This window comes from Magnolia sinica, chromosome 10, assembly GCF_029962835.1.
Source record: "Magnolia sinica isolate HGM2019 chromosome 10, MsV1, whole genome shotgun sequence".
Taxonomy (NCBI): Eukaryota; Viridiplantae; Streptophyta; class Magnoliopsida; order Magnoliales; family Magnoliaceae; genus Magnolia; species Magnolia sinica.
Genome location: NC_080582.1, coordinates 49,181,739 through 49,200,601, shown reverse-complemented (window position 1 = coordinate 49,200,601; position 18,863 = coordinate 49,181,739). Strand labels below are relative to the sequence as shown.

General features: G+C 41.0%; 1 protein-coding gene across 1 annotated transcript in view; it reads left to right on the top strand.

Annotated features, from left to right (window-relative positions):
* LOC131217511 (uncharacterized) overlaps positions 1-18,863 on the top strand; it is a 159,231-nt gene that overhangs the window by 65,646 nt on the left and 74,722 nt on the right. Inside the window, exon 2 of the mRNA XM_058212448.1 lies at positions 11,472-11,621. Within this exon, the coding sequence (XP_058068431.1) occupies positions 11,472-11,621 (150 nt within the window). The remainder of the gene's footprint in view (positions 1-11,471; positions 11,622-18,863) is intronic.

Here is an 18,863-nt window from a genome sequence, read left to right as displayed (position 1 = left end):
TGTTGTTAATTAGATTCTTTCGATGATTGTGTCAATTACCATTCATTCACAAGACGTCCTCACAACATTGCCATATTCATATAAGAAAGACCAGGGCATACATAATTAGAAGAATCTCATTATTATCTAAGTTCAGTTTCATTTCAGCAATGACATACCACAAGCCCTTATTTACATTCCACAGGAATCACCTTTGATTCTAAAAGAAAATATAAATACGTAATAAATAATTAAATAAATGAAATAAACCTATCATTTGTAAGGAATTGAAATAATCCAAATATATAAAGTATAAATCAGACTCTACTAGTTGAAGTCCTTGAGATGTAGTCAAGAGGAGTTGCTTGATATGAGCCACAAGATCAATGAAAAAGAAAACCAAACTATAAGATAAAGAATCTGGAGTACAAGTATAATTTTTAGGTTTTGTGGTCTCTTTACATGGATAGAGATATTATAATTGAAAGCATGATGATACATATGAGATGCATTGTAATGTGTATTAGTATGAAACACTAAATATTGATATTAATAAGAGAACTATGCTATCAAATAAAAAGATTATTGTTATAGTAATTGGATAATAATGTAGCTAATGAAGAAGGTACTTAGCTAATAAAGATGCTACTTAGATAATGAAGAAATTACCTAACTAATAAGGAGGTTATTTAGCTAATTAAGAAGTTCATCAAGTAAGAAATATTTCTATAATATTTATATTGGAATAGAATGTTAAAAAGGAGTTGGAGTGTCTAAGAGGGATCCGTGAGTCTATTTTGACAACTTTAACATAATTAAACATAATATACACTTTAGAGGGGGATGTCACGACCATGTGAGAAGGTCAAGAGACAAATTTTACAAAACTTGGTTAAATTAGGGGTTAAAGTGGCTTTGATGAATAGTTACCATGACTAAAATCCTTAAAAATAGGGATTAAGTCCAAAAATTCTAGAAAAATAAGCAAATAAGGAATTATTGCGCTGCAACCCCATGGAAACATAGGTTTTTCCTAAGTATCCCTTGTGCCACCTAAGAAATAGGGTTTTTGTCACATTACCCCCTGAAAAAAAGGGTTAACGTGGCTAACCCATGAGGATGACTATGCCAACTAAGACTTAGCCTAGAATCAAGTTATTCTCAAATGAAACACTAGTTCGGTATTTATAAGTGACCCCTAAGGCTAAACCGAAGATGTGTTAACATCTTATTGGTCTAAGGCATCCTAAGGTATCATACCACACTAAAAAGGTGGAACGATGACGTGGAAAGCCACGTGACATGAAGTTAACGCAACCTCATTAACTATTTCAGAATTGCACAACTTCACGAAAATCCACCCAACTCCTTCGCTATAAGTTGGATTTCAACGATTTTATATTTATTGGAAAGATAATTTAATAAGCTATATGATAACATTGGAATCACCATATTTGGACAACATTTGACCTGTCAAAATTGGGGTGAAAGTCATGTGATGACGTGAGCCATGTTATCTACCTGCCCAGTGTACTTAGCTTCATTAAATTGGCCATATATCCCTATTACACTTCAAAATTAAGCAAACTCAACCTTGTTGGAAAGATAATTTGTAAGACCCGTATCCTAGTCCGTTCTGTCCCATCAAGTCCCGCGATCCTTCATGTCGAATTTCAGCAACCTGTGATGTATAATCAACGTTGCGATCGACCCTAAGTCGTATGTTGTAGATTTGAGTCGGCTTAATTCGAGACTTGTACCATTGCGACCGCACCGTCGCCGCGGTTCCAACGCCGCGACTCGTGCACCGATCCGATACCCTGTCAGGAAGATGTGAGCCGGCGTTTATTTCGAAGAAAACGCCGTGCGTTTACAATCCCAAGAGAATCTCTACAATATGTCAAATCAATCCCATCAATCAATCCCATCCATCACCTCATGTCAAGTACAAGCAACCCATGCTTTCTCTCTCCAAAGTCAACCCTTTCTCACCCTCTCTCTTACACACCCATGCTAGTCAAGTACACATCACCTCACCCATCACTCACATCCATCACTCCCTCTCTTTACATCCCATCTCTCTCTCTCTCTCTCATTTCTCAACTCAATTCCAAGCAACCAAGTGAGCTCACGTCCAAGCTTCTCCATGTGAGAGAAATGTGGTTTTTGGTGGCCCACTTTCCCATCCCAAATCCTCCATCCTAGCCTTTCACTTCTCATCTTCAACCATCAAAGTGAAGCTCAAGGAGACCGGCATTCCAACGGACCGAGAAGATCGACCGGTGGGTGCTTATTAGACTAGATTTTTCATGCTTTATGATGGACAAAGTGAGGCCTACCGAATCAATGGCATGGATCTCACTTTGGACCACTAGGTGTGGCCGATGGCCCACCTTGATGCTCATGATCATTCCATGATGGGGCCATTCTCCATGGACCCCATCATGATGTTTATCTTCCTTGCATGCATAGGGTCATCTAGACCGTCTACTTTGGTGGAGAAAGGATCTCCACCGTTGATTTTCAATTTAATGGGCCCACATGCAATGGGACCTACTTGATGTACAATTGGATGCTTGAAACGGAGGGCCCATAGTGCCGGGGTCCCTCCATCACACGTGTCCCACTCTCTTTTTCTCTCTCTCCCTCTCTTGTTATGTATGTATTTTATGTATGATAGAATGGCCATATGGCCCACCTGAATGGACCCTACCATGAAGCGTGGTTTGGACCCAATCCATTTGTGGGTGAGGCTCATCTTACATGTGTACGTGATCCATACCACCCCACCATGTGATGCCCTGCCTAAGTAGGGCCCACCCCAATGCACGTGTTATGTCCATACGTCCAGAGACGTCCCTGGACGTTATTTGAAATCACAAATATTAGCTTTTCCAAAGCTTATTGGGTGTGCCATTCATGTAGGCCCCACCTTGATGTAAGTGTTCAATCCACGCCGTTCATTCTATTCTCGAGTTCATTTTAGGCGTTGAGCCGAAAAATGGGGCTGATCCAACTTTCCGGCGGGCCATGCTTCAGAAAACAGTGATTTTCACCGTTTAAATACTCTTACTTTTTTTTTTCATGCCGAAAAATATCCAATATTGGACTCGACGGATTTGTTATGGTCTGTAGAGACCAATGGCTGGGGTAGATCTACCTGATGCGGGCCCCACGTATGAAAAACCATTGAAAAACGGGTTTTCAAAAAAAAAAAAAAAACCAAAGATGCAAGGCAGCGCCTGCTGCGTCAGAAGCAGCAGACCGCTGCTGCGTGTAGCGGGCGGCCAGCAGGGACCCACGGCTCCAGCCGTGGGCCCCACAGTGATGTATATTTGCCATCCAATCCGTCCATTAGGTGGGACCCTGCTTGAAGTGGCCCCCCTCCAAAAATCGACCCAATCTGAAACTCAGTTGGCCCACATCAAAGGAAACAATGGGATTGAACATATACCTTTGAAACCCATTTTGGGTCTACAGAAGTTTTGGATCAATCTGAAATTTGTTTTTACCCCTCATCCAGGCCCATGCGACCTTATGAACGGTCTGGATGGGAAATAAATGTTATGGTGGGCCCCATGTGGGACCCACAGTGATTTATGTATGTTCACTCCCACCGTCCAGTGGACGATGGAGCCCAAAGAGATGTACAGATTTCATTTCCACGGACGGTAGGGGCGCACCATGATTTATGTGTTCATCCACACTGTCCCCTGTTTGGACAGTGGACCCCACCATGATGCTTGTGTTGCACCCCAACCGTGAATCCATTTTGCAAGATCCTTTTTAAGGCATGAGCTAAAGGATGAGTCAGATATGTGGTTCAAGTGGGTCCTACCTCTATTGTTTGAAGTGAGGATAGGTTGATCCTTTGACATGATTTATTTATATATATATATATATGTATATATATGCATGTATGTATTTGTGGCCATTTTTAAGGCCCACCTTGGTATATATCTAGGGCCCATATAATTAGGCCCATTTGGTATGCATAAGGCCCATGTGATTAGGCCATCTTGAGGTATTTGTGGCCCATATTTGTGGCCCGTTGTTGAGGACCACTTTGATGTACATAAGGCCCATGTTACAAGGCCCATTGTGATGTCTTCAAAGGCTCATGGGATATGGCCCATTGCAATGTACATAAGGCCCGTTGGTGGGGGCCCATTAATGCGGCCCATTTGATGAATGTAAGGCCCATGTGATACGGCTCATTTGATGTATCTAAGGCCCATGGGTCGAGGCCCAACGGGATGTCCTTAGGGTCCATTGCAATGTGTGGTTCCATATGGTTTGTGTAATGGTATTTTATGGCGGGCCTTGCCTTGGGAGCAATGTTGGTTTGACGTCCACGTTGCAAGGATAATGTTGGTTAAATGTCCGCATTATAACTCTCCCTAGGGCCCATTGATAGGCCCATACTTGTTGATAGTTCATTACTTTATAACATGCTTAGTGCACTTCCATGATTCATGCCCATACGCATCATATGTATGCTTGATATGAGAAATGTTTGATCATAGCATAAGTCATTGGGCTGAGACATTTACGGGACTCCTTATGAGACGGAGTGCCCCAAATGATCGTGTGGTACGTGCGAGATTGCTGCATGATTGTACGGTGTGACTCATGCATCTCGCATATGTGTGACTTGATCACTGCACGCCCTAGCAACATCAGGGCCGTGGTTCCACAGACATTGTGGATGGCCATATCGGATACCGAAAATGCTTGTTTCTAGCACTGTGGGCACTTAGGATGTCCTTGGGTGAAAGTTCCAGAACCTTTTTGGTACCAGGAGATGCTCAAACGTCTAGACCGAGTGGATACACGAGTGCCCGAGTGCCGAATACCAGTAGGCTGCGTCTCCCACTGTGTCATGGTCGGTTGGAAGGGGGTGTGGCCTTATCCGCCCGAGTGAGGGGGCTATAAGCTAGGTTGTGTTTGACCAGCTCGCAAATGAGTCCGCTATCGACGAGCTGGGTAGGTATTGGCAGACTACTGGTCAGGCGGATAGTGTGGTCTTTTCCACTCACTTGACTGTGTAGCTAGCGAGGAGGCAGTCAGTGTGAGGTGTATAAGACCCTGGTGATATCCAAAGAGGAACTGTATTGATATGTGTACTTGATAAGTACTGGCACGCTTACTTTACATTTCGCATATGACATTTGGCTACATAGGCCTCGCATCGCATGGCCTTGGTATGGCCGATAGCATTCATGCCTTGCATCACATAGCTTTGATATAGCTGATAGCATTCATGAACTTACCGCATATTTCCGCATTACTCTGATATTATACACTTGGCACTTGCCTTACACACACTTTCACCACCTTCTAAGCTTTCTATAAGCTTATGCACGATAGATGCGTGCAGGTGGCGTTAGGTTGCAGCAGCGTTGAGCTTGGAGCGTGCAGCCGAGCTTCTGGAGTTTCTTTTACTTTCATTATATTGTATTTCCCTTTCATACGCATTGTACTTAAAGTCTTTGATTTAGTGGATATGTGGTGATGTTGTTTTGTGACTTGGTTATGCTTGTAGTTATGCTCCATTACAAAAAAAAAAATTCATACTGAAAATCCTCCTTGTAGGATCCCAGGATCGGAATCTGGCGTATGGGCGCTGGGAGCCGAGAATGGGGTGCTACGGAGGCTGTCGGCACCGGATTCGGCGATCGGGAATTTTGTGAGCCCGTTTTCCGAGTTTGGGGCATGACATAATTGGATAATTTTTTTAATAAATCTTAAATCACATGATTTGGAGCTCATTTAATCTTAATGTGGCTAGGGTTAAGTGCAATGGAGTCGTGTTAACTTATTTTTAATATCGCACATAAAAATGGACATATCTTCCTTGTTTTAACTCATATTTGAGTGATCAAGGGCTCGTTGGAAAGGTAATTAAACAAACTTTCCAATGAGTAATAAACAAAGTCATTTGAAGAGAATTTTTCGAATCAGACAATTTTGAGAAATTAGGCAAATGAAAACATAGCTTAATTAATCTCACTTGGATCCTTTGATTTAAGTGACGACTTCTATACTAGCCATAACCTCAATATAACTTTAAAATGTGAATTTTCACACCTTGAAACCATTCTTAGAAATAAAAAGAATAAGACAATTTGAATAACTCAAAAGTGTTGTAATTGTTTTAAACTGCTTCAATATGCAAAATTCTAATTTAACCAATTCTTTATTCCTTATTGGTTTCAAGTTGTCTTCAAATTATTACCCTAATATAAAATCAAAGAAGATAGGAATGTCTCAAGTACTATGTTCATAGATGGTAGAGATGTCACGCCCCAAACTCGGAAACCGGGCTTACAAAATTTTCGATCGCCGAATCTGACACCAACAGCTTCCGTAGTACCCCATTTTTGGTCTCAACACCCATATACCAGGTTCCAATCCTAGGATCCTACAAGGAGGATTTTCTACATGAATTTATTACATAACAAGCATAACCATAAGTATAATCCATGAACAATAACAAGAACACCATCACAAAAATTCACTATGATAAAAAACTTGAGTACAAAGTGAAAAAGAAATATAATGATAATAATAACAAAAACTCCTAAAGCTCTGCGGTATGCTCCTAGCTTAATGCTACTGCGGTGTCCTGACGTCACCTGCATGCATCAATCGTGCATAAGCTTATAGAAAGCTTAGAGGGTGGTGTAAGTGTATGTGCAATATAAGTATGCTAAGAATGCAATATCAGAGTAATGCAGAAACATGCTAGTAAATCCATGGATACTATTAGCCGTACCAAGGCTATACAATACGAGGCATGAACGTTATCAGCCATACCAAGGCCATGCAATGCAAGGCATGAATGTTATCGGCCACACCAAGACCATGAGATGCAGGATGTAACTCAATCATGCTAGTCCTCATCTGAATCCACATAACATTACAGCTCATCTCTGGATATCACCGGGGTTTAGTACACTTCACGCTGGCTACCACCTCCCTAGCTGCACAACCAAGTGAGTGGAAGAGACCTCACTACCTGCCTGACAGTAGTCAGTTAATATATATATTCAGCTCGTCGATAGCAGATCCATTTATGAGCTGGTTGAACTCAGCCTAGTTTAAAGCTGCCTCATTCAGGCGGATAAGGCCACACCCTCTTCCAACCGACCACGACATAGTGGGAGACGCGGCGTACTAGTATATGGCCCTCATGTGCTCATGTATCCACTCAGTCACGACGTTGGAGCATCCTCTGGTACCATCAGGTTTAGGTATTTTTACCTAAGAACATCTATGGCGCCCCACATATAGAAAAAGATTTTCAGTGTCTAATCCTGCCATCCACGATATACCTGTGGAGGCTATGGCCCTGATGTCGCTAAGGTGTATAATAATTATAACACGCAATGCAATATGCATAAGTCATACAATCCAATCATGCATCAATCATTCGCATACCATGCACTCATGTGGGACAACTTCACCTATCAGGGAGTCTCATAAACATCTTACCCAATGACATAATGCTATGATCAGTCACTCCTCGTAACAAGCATGCATATGATGCATATGGGTATGTATCATGATGCTATGCTATCACATACTCATGGTCGCATCGATAATCGGCTTATACACAAGGCGGGGTTCATAGAAGGATAGCAGATTTAAATCATAACATAAGGATCGGTCCTCAACTGTGTATATACAAAATCTGACATCGCAGATCCTACCATCTATGATAATGATATACTCTTCTCATGTCAAGGTTAGGCCTAGGTGGCCTACCTATATTCCTAAGGATCCAGAAAGGGTTTCTTCTCCATATTATCATATAGCCCGTTAGATGCCCTATGGGGCCCAAATAAGTCCTAGACGGACTCCAAGATTAAAATAATCTCACTAGCAACCAGAGGGACCCAACATTTTGAGTTAGCCCAATAAGAACGGATGGATCATACAATTATCGATGGGTCCCAATGATTAGGGTCAACCCACTTAGAGAAGGATGAGAATGGGCCTAACAAAGGCCTATGGAAATGTCACAATGCGGACATTTAACCATCATTGCCCATTGATGTGGACATTTAATCAACATTGCTCCCAAGGAGTGGCCCACATAGAGCCAAACATACAATGGGGCCCATGGCCTCACATACAACATAATGGGCCTCACACAAGAGCCCAATATATATCACAATAGGCCTCACACAAGGGCCTAATATACTTCTCAATGGGCCTCATCATACGGGCCTCATATACACACATTGGGCTTCATCATATGGGCCAATATACATCACATCGGGCCTCATCGTATTGGGCCTTACCAAATGGGCCACATATACATCACAATGGGCCTCACTCATGGGCCACATATATCTCATAATGGGCCTCATCATATGGGCCATAATTACATCACATTGGGCCTCATCAATGAGCCGCAAACACATCACATTGGGCCTCATCAAATGGGCCGCAAATACAACACATTGGGCCTCATCAATGGGCCATAAATACATCACATTGGGCCTCATTAATGGGCTATATAAACATCACAATGGGCCTCACTCATGGGCCACATATACATCGCATTAAGGTGGGCCCTGTACATTGCAAATGGGCCCCATAGAAGGACAACTTAGATCAAATACGAACATCATGTGGGGGCCACGTGGATGGATGGTGTGAATATACAACACATCACAAGGCGGGCCCCACCTATCCAGTAAACGGATGGGGTGGATATACATCTCTGGGCCCCACGTCCCACCCAAAATAAATGGATGGCGTGGCTGTAAACCACATACATTAGAGGTGGGTCCCACCATCCAACAATCTGGACGGTGTAGATAAGACCTATACATCATGGTTGGCCCGCATATAAAATACATACATCAAGGTTGGGGCCCACCCCCACACGTGCAGCACATGTGGGGTGGGCCCCACGTCCTGCAAAACGAACGGATGGTATGGACATAACACATACCTCATGATCAGACCACAGAACTTGCTGGCGTCAATGCAGCAACATTGCTGCGTTGGACCCACCGTCCCACATGGACGACAGGGATAAAACACATACATTAAAAGTGGGTCCACACGTGTGGGACCCACCAGCTTTTGGAAAAAAACTGATATTTATGTTTTCTCTCTTCTCCAGGCTGTTGGACAATGCTAGTAGTGTTGGACCGTGCAGCCACCTGCTGGACATCAGCAGGTGGGCCCCATGGGTGGCCGACATGGATATAGAATACATACTTCATGGTGGGGTCCATCAAGGTGGGCCACACGACCTTGGGATGAGGCCAACGTTTATGTTTTTCCCCTCACCAGGCTGGCCCAAAATGGACGGCAAGTGGGCTCCACCAATTGGACGTCCAGAAAAAAATATGGATAGTCTGGATTTTGATCACATCAGGTGAGCCGCACACATATATCATCATCGTCAGAGAGAGAGAGAGAGAGAGAGAGAGAGAGAGAGAGATAGAAGTAGAAGAAGAAGAAGAAGAAGAAGACGGTTGTGTGAGGGGAGGGGCTCCGCCACTATGAGCCCTCCCTATCTTACAATGCATACATCAAATGGGTCCCACCACAAGTGGGCCCTCTAATCATACAAATCCATGGTGGAAATCCTAGATCACTAGCCAATTTCACTCTTTCTTGGTCCCTTGGTCTCCTTGGCTCCTATGCTCAACCTTTAATGAAGGATGATGAGGATTGAAGGCTTGGGATGTGAGATCTTAGGGTAGGGAGTTGGCCACACTTGACTCTTCTTAGGGAAATGCTTAGACGTCTACTCCTATGGGTTGCTTGGAATTGGTAGAGAGAATGAGAGAGGAGAGGGTGTTGTAAGAGGAATGACATGGAGGGTATGAGCTTAGTTGACTTTTGGATGAGAGAGGGATGGGCTAGGTATGGGTTTACTTGACTTGGTGAAGAAAGATGTATGGGTGAGTGATGGGTTGTACTTGACTTGCACTTAGTTGATTAATGTGATGTTTGGGTAGAGATTCTCTCAGGATTCGCAATGCGTGGTGTTTTTCTCAAAATATGCATGGGCCCACAACTCTTACCCTGGGTATCGCATCGATGCGCAAGATGCAGCAATGGCGCGGTCGTTAGGGTATAAATTTCGAGTCAAGTCGACTCAAATCTATGGGATGCGACTTTGAGTCACGCGCAAATGCCGACTACCAATCGCGGGTCGCCGGAATTCGACCAGGAGGATTGCGGGAGTCTAAGGAACGGTATGGTCTATAATACGGGCCTTACAAGAGAGCCTTATATATTTTTATTTTTTTTTTGTGTATAGTAGACTATGCATTACATAAGCAATGAGAGCAACCAATAAATACATATTAAACTCCAGTAGAAATCATTAGATTGCAATGAAGTGGATCCTTTATTACTTGAAGGTACTTTTAAGATGGTTATTTGCTATAAGTGGTAAAATTTAAAGCTTTATATATATATATAGGAGACCATGATAAAAGAAGATATATCACAAGATATATCTTCTTTTTTGGTTGGTGGTACGGTTAGTTGGATGTCAATATTACAGTCAATGATGACCTTGTCTACTAAGAAAAATAGAGTAAAAGCATGCATAAGAAGTGTTTAGTTGAAGAGGCTACTATAAGAACTAAAATTTGGTAAGAAAGTGGTGGTGATTCATTATGATAGTTAGAGCACTTTACACTTAGATAATTTTTTAATATTTTATACTTAGACAAAGAACATTAATGTATAGCATCACTTTGTTCATAATGTGGCTGAGAATAAAGAAATCTCTTTGAAAAAAAAATCCACACCACCAACAACATAGCTGAGATGTTGACGTAGCCTATTACAATGGAGAAATTTATTTGGTATAGAACTTCCCTCAAGCTTGTTTGTTACCTTGTGATTGATGATATATATTTGAAAAGCAGTCATTGGAAATTTTTTTAACACTTATAGAAATTAATCTTCAAGTGAGAGAATATTAAGGTGGTGGCATGATTATGCATGAAATGCATTCACACATAGGGGTGTTTCCTATTAAGAAAATAACTCCTACTCTTTGGTTCTAAAAAACTTGAAGCCTAGCTTCTTAAACTTCTAAGTAACTTTTTCTATGATTTGTTGACTACATAAAGGAACACATGAGAAAGAGAAAGATGTGTTTCTTTCTTGTGGGTGATTCCTAATTAGTGAGAGATTGTATAGTGAAATAGAGAGAGAGAGAGAGAGAGAGAGAGAGAGAGAGAGAGAGAGGTATGCTTCATACTATTCATTTTTATTTTTTAAGTAAAGAAGAAAACTCTATATTGCTGCTATGTCACATAGGTATATTGCTGAGCCATATGAATCTTTATGCCATTTATATCATATTCTCCTTGGCTTTGGAGTTTTGGCTTGGCTCTTATCTTTTATGATTTTACGTTTCTTGCATCAGTTATGTACGGGTGTTTTTCTACAATACATAGGGTATGCATGTGCTTATAAATTTCATATTGCAAACTTTGCAGATTTAGCATATGACATAATTCAGAAGTACCCCGTTCTCGTTGATAGATATAACACTAATGGGCAATCGGCTCTCCATCTTCTAGCTACCCATCCTTCATCCTTCAAAAGTGGAAGCAACTTGATAGCAATAGAAAAACTCATTTATAAATGTGAGACATCTCCAACTTGATAGCAATAGAAAAACTCATTTATAAATGTGAGACATCTCTCTCTCTCTCTCTCTCTCTCTCTCTCTCTCTCTCTGTGTGTGTGTGTGTGGGTCCCTGTTACTAACAAACATACATAAATGAGAAGGTTTCAAGTCCAAATGTTTGGACCACAAGTTAGAATCCACCTAACTGATAACCTCCAACCTATTAAGTTCATGCAACATATTCCAACCCTTTTAATGGGTTGGACTCACCACAAGGATTCACTAGTGCCAAAAGCAACCTCACTGTGGGCTTCGTGAAAAAAAATAATTACCAGTGGTCTACTCACTAAATATATGTGGCTGATCTTTGTTTAAGGTGATCCTCATGATAGGAGGACCTATGGGACAAGTTAGATGTCACAAGCACGCGAAAAGTTAAAAGCTATTCTATGAGTGGACACCAGTTGGATCATAAGTTACAATCCACCTAGATGATAACTTCTGGCCTGTTAAATCTTTGTAACATCCAAAATCCATTCAATTGCTTGGTCCCACATGAGGATCACACTATGTAAATATCATCTATCCAGCATTGAGTTCGAGTGGGCCATGTTATTATTTTTCTTTATATGAATGTTAAGACATTATTTTCCATGGTTTCACCCACTTGATGAGTAGATAGGGTAGATTTTCCACTGGATGATATTCATGGACCTTCTAATCTATTGGATGGGTTAGATGTCACACGTAACATTTTAAAAGTTTTTATCTGGGTGAACAATAACTTATGGTCCAATAGGAGAGCCTTGAAACCTTCTATGTATGAGGTCTCATGTCCAACTAGCTGGACCACAAGTTACAATCCTCCTAATGGGTAAATGAGGATTGGTATGGTGGGGCCAAGCTATTGGATCGGTTGGCTTTGGCATGCACTAAATAGCTTAGAACTTATCCTTTGGGTGGACCGTAAGTTGTGGTCCAACTGGTTGGACCTGACACCTTCTCTAGGCATACTTGAATATATATGCATACTCATGAGGTCTTCTGACATGGTCTTAGTACAATCATAATTTGTAGTGGCACTAGATACACATGATGTGCTCCAAATCCACATCTCCATCATGTGTGCCCCCATAATATTCACCGAAGAGCAAGAAATTGGTGCAATTCCAAAACTCAGGTGGGACACACCAAAGGGGCCTATATAAAATCATGCATAAAATCTCTCAAATTTCTGTGGTGTAGGTGTAGCCTACCAGAGAATTGTGGTTTTGTGATTTTTGGTGTCTCTTTATTTAGGTTGTCACATTTGATGGATGGATGGGATGATATATATATATATATATATATGACACAGTGGGCCCCACAAAAATTTAGGAAGACTTATTAGTTTAGCATGCCCTCTTAGTGGTTTCCCATGGTGTGGCCCACTTGAGTCTCCAATCATGCTAATTTTTGGGCACATGGCCTAACATCCAAAAGCTCACCAAATTAACTGGATGGATTTGATGCACACATCACTTAAATGAGGTTCACTTGCACAGAACCTGCACCACCAAAAGTGCACCACCAAAAGTTGTAGTTGTATCAACTGATTGTTGGCGCCAACGTGATGTGTGTTGCCTTGTGTTCACCATTGAACCCAAGATTCAATCTGATTAAAAAACTCAGTTGGGCAATACCACAAAGAACATGTTAAATCATGCTTAAAACATCTAAATTCATGTGGCGTAGCCTATTTGAGTTACAAATGGCTTGATTCTCTTCTAGGTTCCTTAATTAATCTTGGTGTGGTGTGTTTGATGAGTGGCTTGGATGACACATGAGTATATTAAACAACATGCTAAACCACACAAACCTCTAGAGAAGTTTTATTCTATGGGTTCGCCTAACCTTCCATCCATTTCATGTGGGGTGGCCCACCTAAGTTTTAACTTGGGCTCACTACAAGAAAAATGGCCTTTACCGGCGGTCAAAACCGCCGGCAAAGACCCAAAAAACCGCCACAAAATCCTTTGCCCGCGGTCAGCTAACAACCGGTAAAGCCGCAGTCGGTAAAGGCTTTGCCGGCTGTCAGGACCTTTACTGACAGTTGTGCTGGCCGCCGCTACATTTAAAAGGCTACGGATAGAATTCGTAGCTAAATATTAGTTCTACAGTACAACTGTAGCCATTGGTACCGTAGCTCTTTAAACTTTTGCTACGAATTAAATCCGTAGCTTAGAGGCCTGGCCACCAACAATCCGTAGCAATAGAGAAAATCTTTCTTATCAAAAAGTTTTTTTAAAAAAAAAAAGAAGAAAAGAAAAGGTAACCCACATCCTAGTTTTTTTTTCTATAGATTAATCAAGCAAAACTACTAAATAACTCAAGAACATAGCGATGAAATCCCACTACAAATATGTAAAGAGTTGTATTTTTAGGATTCCCAGCAGATTCCTCACAGAGCTCTTATGAGTACCTGTATATACAAAAAAGGCAATACATGATCATTTAGGCATGAGCCGAAAAATGTCTGAAACCAAGAGCTCTTATGAGATTTGATTCAGCTAGCTTGTTGAGCCTGCCTTCATGCTCAGGGTCCAGTCTCTTTAGATTGCTTTGTTGCTAGTTGTGGGCCTTTGGCCTTAGATTAGTTGTCTTAGGATCCCTGTCTGCTTGCTATTGGTTTTTCTAGATTTGGAGTTGATGATTGTACGAGAATCTTGTTTACATTTTCAAAACCTGACTCGCTGAATCAGCTTTCCCCGCTACAACACGCACTGGCCAATGGAAGGGTGAATATGAACTCCATGTGTTTATAGAACAGCCATCCGCTTTTGCGATTCTTGCAACTGAAACTAAGGCTCCATTCGAGATCGGATTCAGATTGATATTACACAGGATCACAAGAATATCGTCTTGAGAACCAGAAGCACCAACATAATGAAGCAGAGGATGACGAGTATTGTCGCGCACATTATCATTCCCCCCTTCCTCTGCGTTCTTTCTGACTGCAAGTCAAGCTTCATATATGAAACTGTATAATAGAGAAGCATATCTCCAATAGTGGCAAACATGCGAAGACACACAGACGCACACAGACACAAGGAAATAGATGCATAATCCATGAGAATTATCATCCTCAAGCTTGAAAGCATGGGACCAACGGAAAACAATTGTAGGCACCCAGCAGCCAATGGAAGATCAAGAAGAGTGAGCTGGTCCAAACGCACAGTCCAGATGGTGTGGACCTCCCATGTGTCTGAATCCAACTAGGTGCATGGGAAGGGTTTCCCATCATACATCTATTGCATGTATATATGCGTTGTGCTTGCCGCCAAATTTCACATCTAAACTACTGGGAATAATTAAGATTTGTAACAAATAAGTAAACATTCACATGCATAAGTCCACATTATCACATGTTATGGCAACATTTAGAAAATTAAAAAAAAAAAATTAAAAAATTAAAAAAAAAAAATCACCAGTTATGGGGTTATACTAATTTGGTGGGAACACTTACATTCCTGGCCACGACATGCAAGCCATTAGTTCATATCCCAAAGAAAGCCACTGATTCTCAGGAAACCAGAGAAACTTCATTCAAAGGATGATGTGTATGGATGGTGCATGTGACTGGATGGATGTGGAGAACGTTCTTTGGAGGAACATCACTAAGCATGGCAAATATAGGGCCTGTATGGGGATAGTTGCCATTTGGAAGGTGAAAGTGCGGAGAGGTGCTCTAATGCATGATTACTATTGACATGAACTCATCATGTATTAGAGATCTTGATCTCTAATACATAATTACTGTTAACAAAAATGGGATGAACTCACCTTTAGGCATCTCCCAAACAAGGTCTTAGCCTTCTTAATAAAACTAGGAGTTAGTAGAATTGGGTCATTTATTTCATCACAGTACTAAATATGAATATCATGTTACAAACGGGATATTACCCATATCCATATCTTGGATTCTTGAGAAGAGAATTGTATCCCCGTTCCCATATTCGAGGCTGTTTCAGTGTCCACATCTAGATATCATACCGTCCACATGACACACGTAGGAGTGTGATGTGATGAGAAACAAGAGCAGAGGAGGCTGTTTTGGGGCAGGAACTAGCAGGGTTCCTGCCGTGTGGAAAAACACGAGAATCCTCTATTGGGTGATCACAGCTTCCACCCTCAGAAAAACAGACCAAAAGTCAAACACATGTCCATGTGGAGAGCACAGGAGCATACTGCAGGTTTGGTTAGGGCAAGATTTTCTGCTTTTGGACAGGCAATGACGCATGCAGGTGCATGTTGCAATTTTGATGGGCGTAATAGCGCTCTATCTCTGAAGGCAATATGGTACATGCAGTTGCCTTCCCTGGGTTTTGGGGCTAGCAGATGTATCCCATTTCTAGATTGGGGATGCCTATGCAGATGTGCTAAAACCACTCCCAGGAGGTTCCCTCTAAGAGGCGCTCTTAGCTACTTTTAGGAGAGGGGTTTCCACAGGGAGATGTGTGATGACAATGGGATGCCACTGCAGGTTTTAGCACACCCAACAAACACATGAGGGAGTACCTTCTGCAGCTATTTAAAGCCTTCTTCCACTGAAGCTGCAACGTTCTGTATATTGTAGTCAATCCGATCAACGATGGTGCGCTGCTCATGCAAATGCATAGAGGTTGATTACATCCCCTATAGTACTCTGTTTGGGCAATCTAGTAGTGTGAATAACCACCTGAAAAGAAAGCAAAAGACACCTAAGTTTGTACTTGATCCAGAATTAGATGACTCTCATGGTTTGGTATCTCACCTCATCTTTAGTGGAGTGATGGAAAGCAACTTTCAGAGTTTTCAAGCCTTGCAATTCTGGCAAAGGAATGTCCAACACTTCATAATACAGGATATCAGAAGTCTGCACCAAAAGAAATGAACTTGGAAAATTCCAGTCATTCATGACATGTTATTGGATATAATTTCTCAGATATAGTAGCATGAACAAAACAATAAGACAAGCGGAAGGCACTGTGATGGACAAACTGGTTGTAGTGGACCAACATGTCAGACAAATGTTCTACACCCTAGAACTTAATGGGTTGGGGCTTAGGCTGTTGAAAGTAACAGTTGTGAGAAGTAAGCCTAATTTTTGTTGGATCATCCAAGCCAAGTTGGCGAGCAACTCTCTCCACAACATCATCATAGGTGAAAAGCTTTGACCTGGATATTTCAATCACGTCAATGGCCATCTGGACCCAGAGCACTATTCCTATCCAAACTGAAAACAGCTTCATGAACTCATTCTCACACTAGGACATTCATAGATGCCAAACGCCAACAGTCAATAATTCTAGTTCATTTGCTAAATCTCATCTGTAATATGAAAATGCTAATCAGTCCAAACTAACATCAACAACTGTTAGAGAAGTTAATGAGACGAATGAACCCATTACCGATATAACACGAAATTCCAAGCAAACATTCTGAAGGGCGCTACCTGATGAATGGCCCAGACCACACACCTATGCCACATTGGCATCTGCGTGTACCACTGAAAAAACACTCTATCCTATTCATGAGAATATTGTTCAACATTTCTCGCTCTTAAAACTTACCTTAGCACTCTCATCAATAAAAGCTCCAAAACCAAGGACTGGTAATGATCTGTCTCTACTTGCATCGAAATTCTTTTATGCCTTGCATTGTATCTCATGTATGAATTGTAGTGCCACCCTAGAACAAAGATGACTTTAATCAGGAAACAAATTCAAGGAAGAAGCATTATAAAATGATTATAGGCTCAAAGATGCTCAGAAACAAGGCTTGAATTCAGTGAAACCACCAATCGATAATCAAAGTGAACGAACAATAGTTTTTTTTTTTTCAAAAAGAGGAACTTTCATTAAGAATGACCTATACAGCACAGGGATTTTGGGTGCCCCTGGGACAGAAAACAGGGGCACCTAGAATAATGATGATTGTCTAGAAGGCCCATTTGAAGTGGCCGAGGTGCAGTTGGAAGTGTCCACTCCAATACTGTGAATGGAAGGGCTAATGATCTAAGCTACATAGATAAATAAAGAATGATAAATATCTAGAAAACCGATGTTAAATGCATCTTCAAATACAAGAAACATGAAAAATAGCCGTAATGAGCATATATTTCAAGTGCCTAGAAACTAAAGCATCTAATAAAGTTTAAAAATCATTAAGAATGTACTGATATAGAACGCTGTAAATAATAACCCCGACAAAAGAAGTCAGGCACATTCCAGAAAATGTTCACACAACCAAACGTAATTCATAATTAAGAGATACCTACATGCAATTTGATTACCTAGTCACAGTAGTTCGGAGCAGAAAATATAGTAATAAGCCTACCATCATCATGTTCCATCTTCTAGCCCCCATCTTTCACTTCATGGATCGAACAATTAGATCTGCCAAATTAGAATAACATAACACTTGGTGCCAAAAAAAAAAAACTTTGGAAGTAAAATGTTACAACTTATATATGGTCTCAGGCATTGGGTTTGACATGAAGAAAGGCTTCAGCTTGTCTTCTAAGAAATCCTCTCTAAATGCCTGTGAGAAAGGAAGAAAAAATAGCACAACATAAATATCATATCATTAAATTAGATGCACGGAACTCTGGGGTAGAACAACTGAAGGAGTTATTTCAACAAGGTAGGCCTTTACAGGGAGCTGTAACAGCCCTTACAGGTCATTTTTTTCCATGACGGCCGTTATGTGATGGTTGCCACCGTTACCTTTACGTAATGGCTGTTATGACACACCATACATCAGACCAACAGTCTATCACTGAAACATGCAACTTTTACAAAATTGAAAACCAGGTATACTGTATCCTTGATTTTAAATTAGCAAAGGAGGATTTGGGAATGTCAGCATGGAATCTAATTGTCTGCTACAATGACCCAATAAAACTAGATACACTGACCCATCCAAGCAGTTCATTGGTAATATTGAAGTGCTTGTCATTATCAAATAATGATTCATATTATGCAAGTATAGAATATGAAAAACTGTATCTAGTTATTTAGATTTATATGTCAAAATTAAAATTGGAGGTGAACAGTAGATAGATATAGCTGAGAAAAAAAGAGAGAGAGAGAGAGAGACTGGTATTCTAATGTGTATCCACGTGGCAGATGCATGTGCTCGACATGTCATTTCTTTAGATAAAATGTTGTGCCCTTGTTAGTTGCTATTTTAAAATCTGTCATGGATTTAGCCCTGCATTAGGATTCCAAATTGGTTT